Below are 17,262 nucleotides of genomic sequence, written 5' to 3'. Positions count from 1 at the left end.
ACGTCAGGCTCTGTGCTGACAGCTCAGAGCCTGGAGCCACCTTCAGATTCTGTGTCTCCCTCTCTCTTTGCCCCTCCCCTGCTCACTCTCTGCCTCTCTCTCTCTGTCTTTCAAAAATAAATAAGCATTTAAAAAAATGTTAAAAAACCATCTTTGCATTCTTGGGATGAACTCCACTTGGTTATGATGTTAGCCTTTTCTATATATTGCCGGATTTAATTCACTAGTATTTTTTAAAGATCTTTGCATCTGGAGTGCCTGGGTGGCTCAGTCAGTTAAGTGTCCGACTCTTGATTTTGGCTAAGGTCATGGTCTCACAGTCGTGGGATTCAGCCCCATGTTGGGCTTCACGGGTGCTGAGTGTGGAGCCTGCTTGGGATTTTCTCTCTCTCTCTCTCTCTCTCCCCCTCTCTCTCAAAATAAATAAACATAAAAAAAAAAATCTTTCCCTCTATATTCATGAGGAATATTGGCTGTAATTTTCTATTCTTGAATGCCCTTGATAGTTTTCTCCAAACTTTTTGATACTTACTGAGTTACTACAGCTAAGTACTGTGTCAACATGAGTATTAAACAAAGACTCAACACAGTGCCTGCCACAGAGAGTCCTCAGTAAATGCTGGCTATTTTGGTGTTATTGTTTCTAGATGCTATAAATAAGACCCACCTTCTAAAGAAACTTACTAAGAGAAAGGTGGCACATAAAAAACATTTTTATTTATTATTATCGGGGTTCCTGGGTGGCTCAGTTGGTTAAGCATCTGACTTCGGCTCAGGTCATGATCTCACTACTCATGAGTTGGAGTCCCGCATCAGCTCTGTACTGACACCTCAAAGCCTGAAGCCTGCTTCAGATTCTGTCTCCGTCTCTCTGCCCCTTCTCTGCTTGTGCTCTGTCTCAAATATAAAATAAAACATTTAAAAATATTTTTAGGGGCGCCTGGGTGGCGCAGTCGGTTAAGCGTCCGACTTCAGCCAGGTCACGATCTCGCGGCCCGTGAGTTCGAGCCCCGCGTCAGGCTCTGGGCTGATGGCTCGGAGCCTGGAGCCTGTTTCTGATTCTGTGTCTCCCTCTCTCTCTGCCCCTCCCCCGTTCATGTTCTGTCTCTCTCTGTCCCAAAAATAAATAAAAAGCGTTGAAAAAAAAATTTTTTTAAAAAAAAAATATTTTTATTATTACTATTATTGTTATTATTATTTTAAGTAGGCCTCATGCCCAGAGTGGAGCCCAACGCAGAGCTTGAATTCACAACTCTGAGATCAAGGCCTGAGCTGGGATCAAGAGGTGAATGCTTAACTAACTGAGTCATCCAGGCACCCCACCACATAAAACATTTTTAGCATTAACATTTTACTTTTGCTGTGTCATGTACTAGAAAATCTTCTCCCTGCTCTTCGGGGGCATGATCCAAAATTTATCACAGACAACAGTAGGATCAGTGTGTGAGTACTGCTCCAGGGAAGTCCTTATTTACCTTGCAAGCTCATTCTACTGTTTTTGTATAAATAGTGGAATTGGAACAGGAAATTCTCAAGGAAAACACTGTGCGTGCTCCATGTGAATAGAGCAAGAAACAAGGATTCTGTCTCATTTTTTGCAGACATCAAATATACCTCCTGTGTTCTCATTCCTTCTTGCAGGGGCTGCAGGGGTCCCCTTTCCTGTTCCAGGCATGGAATACGATGAGGTGGCCCTCAAATTTGTTCTTGCCCTTCTCAATGTATTATGTTCCCCGCCAGAGGGAAGACAAACTCTTAAAGCCATCATAGTCCAACACTCTTCTTCCCTTCCTAGGGTCAAGCCTGGGTCATCCAGTGTCAGGGAAGCTTCAAGAAGTTGATGCAAAGTTAGAAGCCCATATCCTCCAGGGTATGGTTTTGGGGAGGGTTTGCTTGCAAGCATCCTAGAGTTGTTCCAACCCTCAGTTCAGCCAGACCTCCCTGGCCTGTTGGGTGGACCCTCCTGGAGCTAACCCAGGACCATCCTACTCAGTCTTATGCCATTGGGGCCCAACCCCCAACAGCCCAGCCCAGTCTCATTTCTAGAAACGAAAGAAACAATCCCTGTGTAAATAGCCATTAACAGGGATGCTTTTCTACCCTGGGTTGATTTTCCTGGCCTCAGAACACCAACTTTTTTTTTTTTCCTGCTGGTATATGTTAATTTATTCTTAACATGTAATAAATACATTCACATGTTTCAAAAAGAAAAAAATGTGTGTATAAATAGATGTGTGTGTCTATTTATAATAATGTGTATATAAATATAAGCAAATTACCCTTCATATGGGATGTATTGATTTACACACCTACCCATAATGTGTGAGGATGTGTGCTTTTATAAAATCTTACCAATAGTGTGTATGATCAATAGACCAATAAAACAAAACAGAGTCCTAAAATACAATCAATGTATTGTAGGGGCAATGTCCAGCTGGTTCATTTGGTAGACATGTGATTCTTGATCTCAGATTCATGAGTTCAAACCCCATGATGGGACTAGGGATTACTTTAAAAAAAGAATAGAAGATGCGGTAAAGGGGCGCCTGGGTGTCTCAGTCAGTTAAATGTCTGACTTCGGCTCAGGTCATGATCTCACGGTTTATGAGTTCGAGCCCCACATGGGGCTCTATGCTGATAGCTCAGAGCCTGGATCCTGCTTCGGATTCTGTGTCCCCCTCTCTCTCCCCTTCCCCCATTCATGCTCTGTCTCTCTGTCTCTCAAAAATGAATAAACATTAAAAAAAATTAAAAAAAAAAAGAAGATGAGGTAAAAATGTTATCTTAAATCACTGAGGAAAGGGGGGGGGCTTTTACAGTGCTGAAACAAAATAATAATTAAATAATGTTTTTCCAGGAATTTTTCCAGAAAAAAATTCTGGAAAATAATAATTTGGCTACATATCCATTTGGCAGGAGAAACTCTAGCCTGATCAAAGATTTAAACATAAGAAATATAGGGGGGAAAAAAAAGACTATCGGGGAGCCTGGGTGGCTCAGTGGGTTAAGCGTCTGCCTTCGTCTTACGGTTTGTGATGATCTTACGGTTTGTGAGTTCGAGCCCCATGTCAGGCTCTGTCTGTGCTGACAGCTCAGAGCCTGGTGCCTGCTTTGGAGTCTATGTCTCCCTCTCTCTCTGCCCCTCTCTGCCCCTCATTCTGTCTCTCTCTCTCTCTCAAAAATAAATAAACATTTAAAAAAATCATCATGTTTCCATAAACACAATTTCCTTTAGGATGGTTTTGCCCTAGGAATTCTCCAATTGTCTTTGGTCAATGGTCTTTATCCAGTCTGTTGAGGATGAGTAGCAAGGCACATAAAGTTACTTTGTGATTAGATTAACTGCTAATATATTTTTAAGATCCTCTTTATTAAGATATTATTTATGTGCACTAATATACTTTGTATTAACCATCATCCACATGTATTTAAGTAGAAACTTTCTCATGGGTGAGGCTGGAGAAGTAAACAATGGCTATGGATTAACTGATAATTTTTTTAAGATCTATTTATTTATTTCTGTAAGTAATCTCTACACCCAACATGAGGCCCGAACTCACAATCCCTAGATCAAGAGTCACATGCTATTCCAACTAAGCCAGCCAGGAGCCCCTAAATGGTACATTAAAAAATTAAGATAAGGGACAGTAGAAGGGGCAATTTTTTAATTTAATTTTTTAAGTCCCTAATACATTCACATAGTTCAGAACTTAAAAAAAAAAAAAAGTAAACATCTCAATAAAAAGTCTCCTGCCCGCCTTTTCTCCCCATTTTCCATCCGCCCACCCCAGATGATTATTTAATAATTTTTGTGTGTAACCATCCTGAGTTTCTCCATGAAAATGCTAGTAAATATAAATATTTACACTTAGCTTACTCACTTTTATAGAAAAAGTAGCAAAAAAACATACAGTTCTGTATCTTGGTTTTTTTGTTTGTTTGTTTGACTTAATGACATCTTAGGAATGTTTACATACTAATACATAGATAGCTTCCTCATTTGGTTTTACAAGCTGGATAGTTTTCCATAGTTAATGTTCATTGTTTGATATGAATGTTTCATAATTTAACTGGTCTCCTACTGATGGAGATTTAGATTTCCAGTCTCTTGAAATTACAAACAATGCTGTAATTAATAACCTAGATCTTACATCATTATATACATGTAGAAGAAGAAATGGGACTTCTAGGTCAAAAGCATACACATTTGTAGGGTTAGCAATTTGCACCGGTTTATATTTTCACTGGCAATGATGTAAATGACTGCTTCCTCACACAACCACAGATAGAGTATGTTATCAAAGTGTTTGAATTTTACCAACCTGACATTTAACTTTAAAAAAAATTTTTTTAAGTTTATTTATTTATTTTGAGAGAGAGAGAGAGAGAGAGAGAGAGAGAGAGAGAGAGAGAGTAAACATGAGTGGGGAAAGGGCAGAGGGAGAGGGAGAGAGAGAATCCCATACACAGAGCCTGACTTGGGGCTCGATCTCATGAATGGTGGGATCATGACCTAAGCCGAAACCAAGAGTCAAATGCTTAACCAACTGAGCCACCCAGGTGCCCCACAAATCTGGCATTTTAATAAATGATATCGCACTATAGTTTTGATTTGTGTTACTCTTCTTATGTGTGAGGTTGAACATCTATATAGTTAAGATTCAGAAAGGAATTTATCAACTTTCTATCTAGATCAACTCCTGAAAAATAATCCTAATAGCCAAGAATTTCTTTTGAGATGAGGTGTTTTATTTCCTACATGCCAAGCATGAGTCTACCTTAGGGGATATTCCCTCTACCTGGAATGGTCTCCCACTCTGATTTCACATTCAGATTATATCTCTCTAATTTCAAGTTAAATGTCACCCCCTTGGTGAAGCTTATGTGAGCTGCCTCATCATAAGTGGCTATCCATCCTGTTTTCTTTCTCTCCATAGAACTCATGGCTACACATAATATTTTTCTGATTTATATGTTGATTGATCTGTTTGCACACCATGGTTGTCCAGTATTTTGGCACACAGTAGGTGCTTAATAACTATCTGTTGAATAGATAAATGCCCAGCTTCTGGAATGAGGGAGAAGGGGTTAAGTTTCTAAATAGAGTTTTCTGAAACTTGAGTGTGGGAAAGGAATTTGGCCTTGCCACTGGATTAAGAATGCCTACAGGCAGCCCCTAACCCTGGAACTTTATTCTTAAAGCATTTTAACTTCATGCTAACTTTGAGCCGTGGACGTGAGACCCACCCATGGTTAAGTTCAGGTTAGGTTTGGGACACTGGGATATTTTCTTTCATCCATAATCACTGGATCAAGGCCTATAAATCAAATAGTTAAGACACAAAACACAAACAAGGTCGTAATTTGTTTCTTCCTGCCCTCTGTTTTTCTTGGCATGGAAAAACTCAAGCTTTTCCTGACTGGGGATGGGTAATGACACTGGGGGGTGATTCATTAAAAGTGGCCTGAGTAACTGGCCTTTTATTTCTTCTCATTCTTTCCCTTTATTGTCCCAACTCATGTAAGGAAACACATTGAATAAAATAATTCTCTTGCTGATAAAGAACTTTCCCTTGACTCTTTGTTCATTTGCAGTTATATGTTCCCAGAATCAAAATCTTAGTGGTAGGGAGGCCAAAGTGGCTAAGGGTAGAAGCAGTGTAGATTTCTAATAGAGAAGGAAGGCCAAGAATCCTGGCTTTTTTTTTTTTTTTTTTTTTTTTTTTTTTTTTCCTAGAGAGAAAGAGACAGCATGCTCAGAAGGGACAGAGAGAGAAGGAGAGAGAGAGAATCCCAAGCAGGCCCCATGCTGTCAGCGTGGGGCCCCATGTAGGGCTCAATCTCACAAACCGCGAGAGCATGACCTGAGCTGAAATCAAGAGTAGGATGCTTAACCGACTGAGTCACCCCGGTGCCCCAAGAACCCTGGCTTTGGAAGCCACCGCTTTTACCTCCTCTTCTTAACAAAGCTGCCTATTCTATTAGAAAAGTGTTCCAGTCCCCAGGGAATCTAGCAGGAGTTAGGGAGTCCCTTATCTCTAAATTGGGTGTCACAGTATCAGTACTTTCCTCTCAAACGAGTGCCTTTAATGTCAACCATTCCTAAGGCCAGAAAAGAGAAAAGACAGTGATAACAACTAAAAATATTCAATTTCATAGTATTCAATTCAAAATATTCAATTTCATAGAGCATAATACCAAGAGAAATAGCAGAGTATACTATATTCATCTTTTACACTCCACACTGCTGTTTTATTTGAAGTATTTTTATGTTTTTGGTAAATAAAGAATAAATTCTAAAATATGTAAAAAAAAAAAAAGGCTGGACAATAATCGACCAAAAGGCTAACAATAGCTATATCAGGGTTGAGGGCTTGGAGTCTATTTTCATTTTCACGTTTGTCCTCGTCTGAATCTTTTTAGTTCTTTTCACAGATTGTGCGTTACTTTTGTGATTAAAAAGAAGTAATAATAAAATGTGCTTTTATTTAAGTTGGTTTGTGTGCCCTGACCTCCTGCACCTCTCTGTGGAAGCGGAGCAATTTATTTTCCAAGAGGTGGGCATAGAAGGGCACGAGTGGGACTGCGATCCGGGTCAGGGCGAGGCTGTGGAAAAATACCAGTGATGCCTCACGCTCAGCACGGCTCTGGTGAAGGCCACTATTAAGTCACCCCTCCTTCATTCTCTTCCCCCTCCATGTGAAATAATCCCAGTTCCTCTCACCTGTTGTCGTAAATCTGTTGTACATCTCTGAGCCTGCTCCTAGCGCTCCACCATCCCTGTGGATTCCCAAGGCCAGCAGCTCCTCCATGGGGGACGCGTCTAGGAAAGGGAGAGCAAGAAGATGAATCTGTGGGTCTCTGATGTTCTAAATTGGTAGTTCTTCCTGACTTTGGAGAAGGGACCTCAAAAGACAACATGCCTCCTACCTACCGAGGCTCTGGTCAATTAGGGGTCTAGGTAGTCAGGAGATGGATTATCTGCTAATATGGCTAGATGCTTGGTTGGAGAACGTGGCTCAGTAGGATTCCTTGTACCCTAATGAAACAGACTTTCCTACCAATCCCGGGCAGCAGTGAACAAGGCGCCCTCCCTGTGAGGAGTGAGACAAGAACTTGTGCTCCCTCCCAGGATCATAGTCCCAAGACACTAGGAAGAGGAATACACTGGTGACTCATGCCTGGTTTCTCCTAGTGTTCCTCCTTCCCTAAGTGCAGAAGGAGAGAGGCAAAAAGAGGGGCCTGGACATGAGTGCTGATGACCCTCTACAGGAAGGAAATACGTGGAGTGGGAAGAAAGCATTCTCCTCTCCCAAAGTTCTTACTATTTCTTGGATTATAGAACACTTTGAGGATATGAAGCAAGCTATAAACCACCACCTTAGAAAAGTGCACATATGTCCTGGACTTTGCTGGTAATGGTTTATATCTGCCTGTCTTTCCCTTTCTTCTAGAACCCCCATTTTCCTCAGATGAACTGTTCCTCTTCTAGTCTATGTGAAGCTATGCAAGCTGTCAATCAGTATGTTCCACCTCCCCTTGCTTACAGGTGGGACATGTGATCCAATCTATTCAATCAGAGAAGCTCATGTCCCCATGGCACGGAGCGGGGCGGGGCGGGGGGTGGTGCACGTTGGGGAAGACCCCTTGTTATTAAAGGAATATTAAACTGGAGAAAAGTAAAGCCTGGGGCTCTCCATCGCTATTTTGTCTGATTAGTGGAGTCTCAAGAGTGGAGGCCAACAAGGGGTGCCTGGCTGGCTCAGTCTGAAAAGCATGGGACTCTTGATCTCCCAGTTGTGAGTTCTAGCCCCAGGGTGGGTGTATAGAGATTACTTAAAAATGAAAAATCTTAAAAAAAAAAAAAAAAAAAAAAGGAATAGAGCCCAACAAAGTGGAAAGGTGCCCTCAGGACAGTGTTAAACCCTTGAATCTAGTCACAAAGAAAACCTAAACATAAATGAACCACATAATTTCCTTTTTTTTTTTTTCTTTCCCCTCAAACTAGTGTGTGAGGTAGGTTTCTGTACCTTGCAACATACGTGCCCACATAATAGAACTTGGCCTCCACTTTCCAGGGGTGGTCAGACTCTGAAGCCCAGGCCTCCACTGGCCATTCAGAGCCCTGTTAACGGTGCCCCTTATACATTTGAAAATTGATCAAGTGAGGTAAGGGATTCGGATACATCAGATTACTGCATTTGGGGAGGCAGTACTTCCTTCTTCATGTTGGCTCCATTTCTGCCTCGCAGCGCCTCGAAAACCCCAAACCCCACCGAAAGCACCAGCCAGAGGGCACACAGCTGGAGAGAAAACAGGCAATGTGGGTGTGTTGGAATGCAGGAGATTCTGGGAGGAAGAGGAAGACACTGGCGACTCATGCCCAGCTTCACCTGAAAAATTCGTACTGTATTATATAACTTAAAAAAAAAAAATCTCTTTCAACTGCAAAATTTCAAAATTCTTTCCCCAAATCTCAAGAACGTAAAAGAAATCTCCAGCTCCCCAAATTAGGATTTGTACTGCTGGCGTGAGCTTTTCCCCTCAAGACCATATAGATTGGCTTTCCCATGGATTTAGGATCAAAGGGCTCCTTCGGGTTATGTATTCCTTTGAAACGAATTCAAAGGCATGCATTTCCAAAGTGCAGGGGGAGCTGAAAAGCCTTCATCCTTGCTGAATGAATCAGCATCCTGGGAGCACAGGTGACACGTCCTGACCCATCCCTTCACTGTCTGATAAGCCCAAAGGTCATAGCTCTGAACTTGACCCCACTTTTCCTTCTTCCTGCCCCTTTTCTGGGTTTTCTGATAAGGTGCCCTAAGTCAGCTGTGACACTGTTTTCTCTCTCTGCAAACATAGTCCCCAGGGCGTGCACTCTGCCTGTGAGCTCCCCAGCTGCTTCCAGCTCTCCCTCTGCCCACAGCCCTTTAATTGCTGCATTCCAACAAATTAGCCATGTGACAGAAGATTATTTTTAACTTCAATAGAGCAGCTCCCTCTCTTTTAATATATCATGCTTGGCCCACATTCCCTCGGTGAAAAGGGCACCATCGGCTACTTCTGAGAACCTTTAATTACTCCAATTGTTTGCAAACCTCTTAGAAGCTTGGGGGAAAAAATTTCTTCTCCTTTCCCAGTTTTCCCATTTCCTATTTAACGGGAGCTGAGGCTGAGTCCAACCTGGAGACTTACCAGCTTCAACAGGTCTCCTCAAATCTCCTCCAGCCCCCTCTACCTGTCCTCCTCCACAGGACTTTTCTTCCTTCCTTCCTTCCTTCCTTCCTTCCTTCCTTCCTTCCTTCCTTCCTTCCTTCCTTCCTTCCTTCCTTCCTCTCTCTCTCTCTCTTTCTCTCTCTTTCTTTCAAGTGCAAATCCACTGGGAGAATGAAGGGAGGGCAAGTTCCAGAGTCACAGGAACTGCATCCCAATGACACATGGAGCCTGGAAGGCAGCAGGAATGGATAGGGGTTGGTGCCTGTGGCCTTAGGAAGACTGAGCCCTCAGCATCTTCTAGGTCTTGGGATCCTGCAAGAGGGTCCTAATGATTGAGCTGATTCTGAGTCTAAGCCTTCCAAATTTGAGTAAACCACACAGACCAATGAGCATCTCATTGACCATCACATGGACTAAAAGCCTTCTCCAATTTTTCTGAATGTTCTAAGCCCATGATACTTCTCTAATCTCAGGAGGCCAAGTGGGCTATGTGGCCAGAAATGATTGGTATTGTATCAACTACCTTCACCTAGAAAGGTAGAGATCGAGTTTCATTTTGAGTCTCCCCAAAACCAAGAAATGTGCAATTTCTTTTACCTGAGATTTGCAAAGTAATTCAAATAGGTTCTATCAGTATGGAATCATTCCAGATATTATCTATGCTTTATGCATTTTGATGCACAGTGAATTATAAAAAGATAGGTGTGTGTGTGTGTGTGTGTGTGTATGTGAGAGAGAGAGAAAGAGAGAAAGAGAGAGACAGAGAGACAGAGAGAGAGACACTCTCCCTCTCTTCTTGTGTATTAGTAAAAGGGAAGAAAAAGTGTTCCAGGCAGTGGGAACAGCATATATGCAAGCTGTTGGGTAGGAAAAAGGAGTGTGTTTTGGGAATTTTAAAAAGCCAATGTGACTAGAATCTACAGAGAGTAACACATTATGCTCCAAGAGCCCAGTTCTTTGAACTTTTTAAAATTGAGATATATTTTACATAAAATTAAATGCTAATATTTTAGTGCATAGATCAGTGAGTTTTAACAACTGCAAACGCTGCCACCCAAATCCAGATTCAAACTTTTCCATGTCTTCAGAAAGTTCCCTAGTACCCCTGTCTAGTCAATGCCCCAGCCTTGGGCAGCTGCTATTCCGATTTCTATCACCATAAATTTAACTTGTTTGTCCTTGATTTAGCAGTATATAAATGGGATCATACAGTATGTGTTTTTTTGTGTGCACTTCTTTCTACAATACATCATCTGGATTGTTCCAACAGTTCCAATCTGTATGGTGTTTTTCTGTTGGATTTACAGGAATATGTGGTGATAAGGTCAAGCCTAACCAGAACAACTTCATTCATGATAGATTTCCCTAGAATGGGTTCAAGTCACCTGTCATTGACCACAGTAACGACATTGAGACATGGCAAGGCACTTTTGATTTTAAAAAGGTTGGCAATGGGGAGCTTGGGTGGCTCAGGTGGTTAAACGTCCAACTTCGGCTCAGGTCATGATCTCGTGGTTCACGGGTTTGAGCCCCACGTTGGGCTCTATGCTGACAGCTCAGAGCCTGGAGTCTAGTTCAGATTCTGTGTTTCCCTCTCTTTCTGCTTCTCCCCCATTCGTGCTCTCTCTCTTTCTCAAAAATAAATAAATATTAAAAAAAAAAAAAAAGGTTGGCAAATGTACCTCACCCTTTGATCCAGCCATTCTGGATTTAGGAGTTTCTCTTACAGATAGATATCCTCACATATGTGTCACATGATGTTTGTGGATGAATATGAATGAAAGGATTATTTTTCATAGTCAAGGATTAGAAACAAACTTATAAACATCCGTAGGGATCTGATTAAGTAAGTAGTAAGTAATGCAGACAATGGAACACTATATAGTCATGAGAAAAAAATGAGGAGTTTCCTCAGGTCCTGAAACGAGATGCTGTCCAAAATGAAAATAGCCAGGTGCAGAACAGCATGTGTACTCATTCGCTTACTAAACAGATTTTTAGGGAGAGACTGCAATGTTCCAGACACCATGCTACATGCCGAAGATACAACATTATACAGAATAAAATCCCAGGGTGCCTGGCTGGCTCTGTCAGTAGAGCATGCAACTCTTGATCTCGGGGTTGTGAGTTCAAGTCCTACATTGGGTGTAGAGCTTACTTAAAAAAATTAAAATCTTAAAAAAAAAAAAGAATAAAATCCCTTCTCTCATGGAACTTGCTTTATAGTGGCAGGGGTGGTAGAAAAAAATAAACAAATGAAAAATGTATCTGTATAGTGTGCTATCATTAATGTAAAATGAAAGAATGAAAGGGGGGAAAGAAAACATAAATAAATTTATTTATTTATTTATTTATTTATTTATTTATTTTTAATGTTTATTTATATTTGAGAAAGAGAGAGAGACAGAGCACAAGCAGGGGAGGGGATGAGAGAGACGGAGTCAGAATCTGATGTAGGCTCCAGGCTCTGAGCTGTCAGCACAGAGCACGACACATGACTTGAACTCATGAGCTGTGAGATCATGACCTGAGCCGAAGTAGGACGCTTAACCACCTGAGCCACTCAAGCACCCCCGTATTTTCATTATTTTTTTAAGATTTTATTTTTTTATTTTTTAATTTTTTAATTTTTTTTTTCAACGTTTTTTATTTATTTTTGGGACAGAGAGAGACAGAGCATGAATGGGGGAGGGGCAGAGAGAGAGGGAGACACAGAATCGGAAACAGGCTCCAGGCTCCGAGCCATCAGCCCAGAGCCTGACGCGGGGCTCGAACTCACGGACCACGAGATCGTGACCTGGCTGAAGTCGGACGCTTAACCGACTGCGCCACCCAGGCGCCCCAAGATTTTATTTTTAAGTAATCTCTACACTCAATCTGGGGCCCAACTCATAACTCCAAGATCAAGAGTCACAAGCTCCACCCACTGAGCCAGCCAGGTGCCCCACAAATGTGTTCTTTTAACTCTGCACAAAGTATCTATCTCAGAAAAGACACGCCAGAAACTGGTAGGACAGAGGAAGGGAGCTAGGAAGCTGCAGGATGAAGACAGAACAAATGTCATTTAATGTTCTGTGTATCTTCTGACTTTAAATTATTGAATGGGTTATCTAATCCAGAATTGATGGATATAATTACAATATTTTGATCAAGTTGGAAGAAGTGTTTGGCAGTATTGCCCAGCACCTGGGCCCTCCAGTGGTGGGAAATGCCTTACGGCTTTTTAATCACGGCAGGAGGAAAGGGCTGGCCCCCAGCTGTCACTCACTGCAGTCATGAACCAAGTCATGGCATCACTCTGGTAAGATAAAAGAGGCACCGAGAGGACAGAAGGAAACAAAATCAGTCTTGAGTCACATACGCTTCATGGGTATTTATAAAAGCCTTAGGCAGCTCCTTCCTAAATTTGAATTAATGTCAAAAGAGAATCATTTCAGGAAGTATGAGTTCCTCTCTTCAAACTTTTTGGGACCATCCCACTCTGGTATGAATCGCATAGAGCCAAGTTCATTCACAGGGAACATCTGTGGGGGAGAGGGGAAGCACAATAAAGAAACCATCTGACACTGAACATGGACATCATTGTCTTTTTTCCCAGCTTCCCTTGGGACATCCATTTGTTTGGTTGTGTGGGAAGGAAAGTCTATAAAATGTTTATGGTTATTATTTCAGTTTATTCATATAACATGTAAAAATGGCAATTTGGAAAAGGAGCTTCACTGAGATATGCATTCTTTGTACATGTTTGTATTCCAGAAGCTTCACAGAGTTGTTGGAAGGTGGCTTTGTGGCTCCTTGTGGCTTTTAGTTAACCAAAATGATTAAAAAAAAAAAAAAAGTTTCGCTTTGAATATCAAATTTGTAATTATTTATCTTATCTCACAATAAATTACTTCTTTCAAAATCCTACCATTATTTTTCTTATATTTTTATTAACTTTTAATTACTAGTTAATACAGGAATACATTCTGGGGCGCCTGGGTGGCTCAGTCGATTAAACGTCTGACTTCAGCTCAGATCATAAACTTGCAGTCTGTGAGTTTGAGCCCCACGTCGGGCTCTGTGCTGACAGCTCAGAGCCTGGAACCTGCTTGGGATTCTGTGTCTCCCTCTTTCTATGCCCCTTCCCCACTCATATTCTCTCTCTCTCTCTCTTTAATGAATAAACATTAAATTATTTTTAATAAAAAAAGTAGTACATTCTTCTTTTTTAAAAAAAAGTTAGAGTGTTGCAGATAAAGTTTTGGGTCTCTTTAATCATTTTCCATAATGCTAATTTAATTGGCCTCAAGTATGGCTGGCAAATAATTACTTTATCATAGTGATTTTAATATGCAGCAAAGTGTGAGAATCACTTGTCTAACTGATTTAGGACTCCAATGTTTGGAAACTCAACCCCCTGACATGATGGGAAATACATATTTTTAAAAATACAAGAAATGGTTTTCGTTCTCTAAGTGAAGGATGAGATTTGCCTTTCAAAATAGATTGCATTTTAGCAGAAAATTTCACTGTGTAAATAAAAAGCCAATATGCATTTCTAGAATAGAGTCTGGGGACAATGAGACCCTAAACTCACCATTTAAGTTGTCACTGTTGTGGGCATGTTGCACCTCTGTAGATTATTACGATGTGGCTGGAGACTGGGGATTGAGGAAGAACTGACTGAAGAAGTTTCTTGGCTAGAGGAAGAGAGGGCTGTAAAAGACCCTTGTGAAAGAGTCAGGCTGAGACTCTTAAGTTCTGTGTTGTCCAACATGGTAGCTACCAACCACATATGGTTATTTAATCTTAAATTTAAGTGAATTGAAATGAAATCAAAAGTTAAGTTCCTCAGTCATGCTAGCCACATTTCAAGCACTCAATAGCCACATATAACTAGTGGTTACCATATTGGATGTAAGTATAGAATATTTCCCTCATTAAAGAAAGCTCTACAGCACAGTGCTACTCTAGAAATTATTGTATGTGGTCTTACCTAGTAGCTAGTTTTAAATATTCATTCATGCAAAAATGAACTATTGGGACCTCATCAAAATAAAAAACTTCTGCACAGCGAAGAAACAATCAGCAAAATTAAAAGGTAACCGACAGAATGGGAGAAGATATTTGCAAATGACATATCAGATAAAGGGTTAGTATCCAAAATCTATAAAGAACCTACCAAACTCAACACCCAAAAAACAAATAATCCAGTGAAGAAAGGGGCAAAAGACATAAATAGACACTTCTCCAAAGAAGACATCCAGATGGCGAACTGACACATGAAAAAATGCTCAACATCTCTCATCATCAGGGAAATACAAAGCAAAACCACAATGAGATACCACCTCACACCTATCAGAATGGCTAACATCAACAACTCAGGCAACAACAGATGTTGGCAAGGATGCAGAGAAAGAGGATCTCTTTTGCATTGTTGGTGGGAATGCAACCTGGTGCAGCCACTCTGGAAAACAGTATGGAGGTTCCTCCAAAAACTAAAAATAGAACTACCCTATGACCCAGCAATTGCACTACTAGGCATTTATCCAAGGGATACAGGAGTGCTATTTCAAAGGAGCACATGCACTCCAATGTTTATAGCAGCACTATCAACAACAGCCAAAGTATGGAAAGAGCCCAAATGTCCATCCATGGATGAATGGATAAAGAAGATGTGGTGTATAAATACAATGGAGATTACTTGGCAATCAAAAAGAATGAAATCTTGCCATTTGCAACTATGTGGATGAAACTAGAGGGTATCATGCTAAGTGAAATTAGTCAGTCAGAGAAAGACAAAAATCATATGACTTCACTCATATGAGGACTTTAAGACACAAAACAGATGAACATAAGGGAAGGGAAGCAAAAATAATATAAAAACAGGGAGGGGGACAGAACAGAAGAGACTCATAAATATGGAGAACAAACTGAGGGTTACGGGAGGGGTTGTGGGAGGAGCGATGGGTTAAATGGGTAAGGAGCACTAAGGAATCTACTCCTGAAATCATTGTTGCACTATATTCTGACTAACTTGGATGTAAATTAAAAAAAAAAAATGTTCATTCATGAAATGTAATCACTTGCTTTATTACCAAGCCTTCAACTAAGTTTTAAAGACATGAATAGACATTTTTCCAAAGAAGACATCAGATGGCTAATAGACACATGAAAACGTGCTCAACATCACTCATCATCAGGGAAATACAAATCACAACCACAATAAGATACTGTCTCACACCTGTCAGAATGGCTAACATTTACAACTCAGGCAACCACAGTTGTTGGTGAGGATGTGGAGAAAGAGGATCTCTTTTGCCCTGCTGATGGGAATGCAAACTGGGGCAGCCACTCTGGAAACAGTATGGAGGTGCCTCAAAAAGTTAAAAATAGAACTACCCCATGACCCAGCGATTGCACTACTAGGTACTTATCCAAGGGATACAGGTGTGCTGTTTCGAAGGGACACATGCACCCCAATGTTTATAGCAGCACTATCCACAACAGCCAAAGTATGGAAAGAGCCCAAATGTCCATCCACGGATGAATGGATAAAGAAGATGTGGCATACATGTACAATAACATATAATGGAATATCACTCGGCGATCAAAGAGAATGAAATCTTGCCCTTGGCAGCAATGTAGATGAAACTAGAGTGTATTATGCTAAGCAAAGTAAGTCAGAGAAAGACAAATATCATATGATTTCACTCATATGTGGAATTTAAGATACAAAACAGATAAACATAAAGGAAGGAAAAATAGTATAAAAAGAGAGAGGGAGAGAAACCATAAGAGACTCTTAAATACAGAGAACAAACTGAGGGTTGCTGATGAGGTGTTGGTGGGGGGATTGGCTAAATGGGTGAGGGGCATTAAGGAGGACACTTGTTGGGATGAGCACTGGTAAGTGATTAAATCAGCAAATTCTATTCCTGAAATCATTATCACACTGTATGTTAACAAACTTGGATTTGAATATAAAAAAAAATAGTAACAGCTAATATTCATTGAATACTTATATATTGGTCAGTTTTCTTAGTGGCAGACAACACGTTTCACTCTTATCAATTTAAGCACAAAGAGATTTATTGAAGGGTATGGAGAGTTCACAGAAGCATTAGGAAAGTTAAGAAATATGCTCTAGGGGCTCCCGGGTGGCTCAGTCGGTTAAGCATCTGACTTCGGCTCAGGTCATAATCTCGCGGTTTGTAAGTTCGAGCCCCGCATCGGACTCTGTGCTGACAGCTCGGAGCCTGGAGCCTGCTTCAGATTCTGTGTCTCCCTCTCTCTCTGCCCCCCGCCCCCACACACACACTTGTGCTCTGTCTCTCTCTGTCTCTGAAAAACGAATAAATGTAGAAAAAAAAAAGAAATATGCTCTAGACTAAACATCCAGGAATGACTTCCAAAATTATACTGGAGAACGGGGTTGACAAGCAAGCTGCAGCCTCGGCCACCATCCAGAAGATTCAGAACTGCTAAGCTGCCACCATCAGCTGCTGGCTCCAGAATAATGTTGCCTTTGCCATGATCAGCACCAGCAAAATGGATGCTTCACGCCTGCCTCTCCTTCAACAGAGTTCAGAGCTCTCACTCTAAAGAACTCCACAGAGTTCACATTTGTCTCACACAAATGGCATCTAAATCACAAACAAAATCAGAGCTGCAAGGGAGTTTGAGAAATGTACCAAGTATTTAGCTTCCTAAGCTAGAAAGAAATTGGAATGGATTTTGAAAGAACCAATCTAAAGTATCTGCCACAACTCGCCATGCGCCAAGTCCAGTAAGCATGTCTGATCTCATTTCATTCCTACAAGAATTCAGTGAGGAAGGCCCTATAATTATCCCCATTTGACCGATGAGGACACTATGGTAAATGGTGGGACTCATAGGATGATCTTAGTTGTGCTTTTCAAGTTAAAGGAGTCTTCTGTCCACTCTAACTAAAGAAAGCACCGAAGGGACAGCTGCCTGGAGAAGCCAGGATGGAAGATGACAACCCACAAGAATAAAGCAGCAGTCCCAAGGTGACAAAGGACAGCCAGAATGAATCTGAGA

The 17,262-nt window shown here is 41.1% G+C and overlaps 1 protein-coding gene across 1 annotated transcript in view; it reads right to left on the bottom strand.

Moving 5' to 3' along the window:
* Window positions 1-697: 697 nt before the first annotated feature.
* The window catches only part of NIP7 (nucleolar pre-rRNA processing protein NIP7), a 68,267-nt gene continuing 51,702 nt past the window's right edge, over window positions 698-17,262 (bottom strand). Inside the window, exons 5-6 of the mRNA XM_058709789.1 lie at window positions 6,725-6,823; window positions 698-893 (exon numbers count right to left, since the gene is read on the bottom strand). Coding sequence (XP_058565772.1) covers window positions 6,764-6,823 — 60 coding nt within the window. The 3' untranslated portion in view covers window positions 698-893; window positions 6,725-6,763. The remainder of the gene's footprint in view (window positions 894-6,724; window positions 6,824-17,262) is intronic.

The sequence above is a fragment of the Neofelis nebulosa genome, chromosome 17 (genome assembly GCF_028018385.1).
Source record: "Neofelis nebulosa isolate mNeoNeb1 chromosome 17, mNeoNeb1.pri, whole genome shotgun sequence".
Taxonomy (NCBI): Eukaryota; Metazoa; Chordata; class Mammalia; order Carnivora; family Felidae; genus Neofelis; species Neofelis nebulosa.
This window is presented reverse-complemented; position numbering and strand designations above follow the sequence as displayed.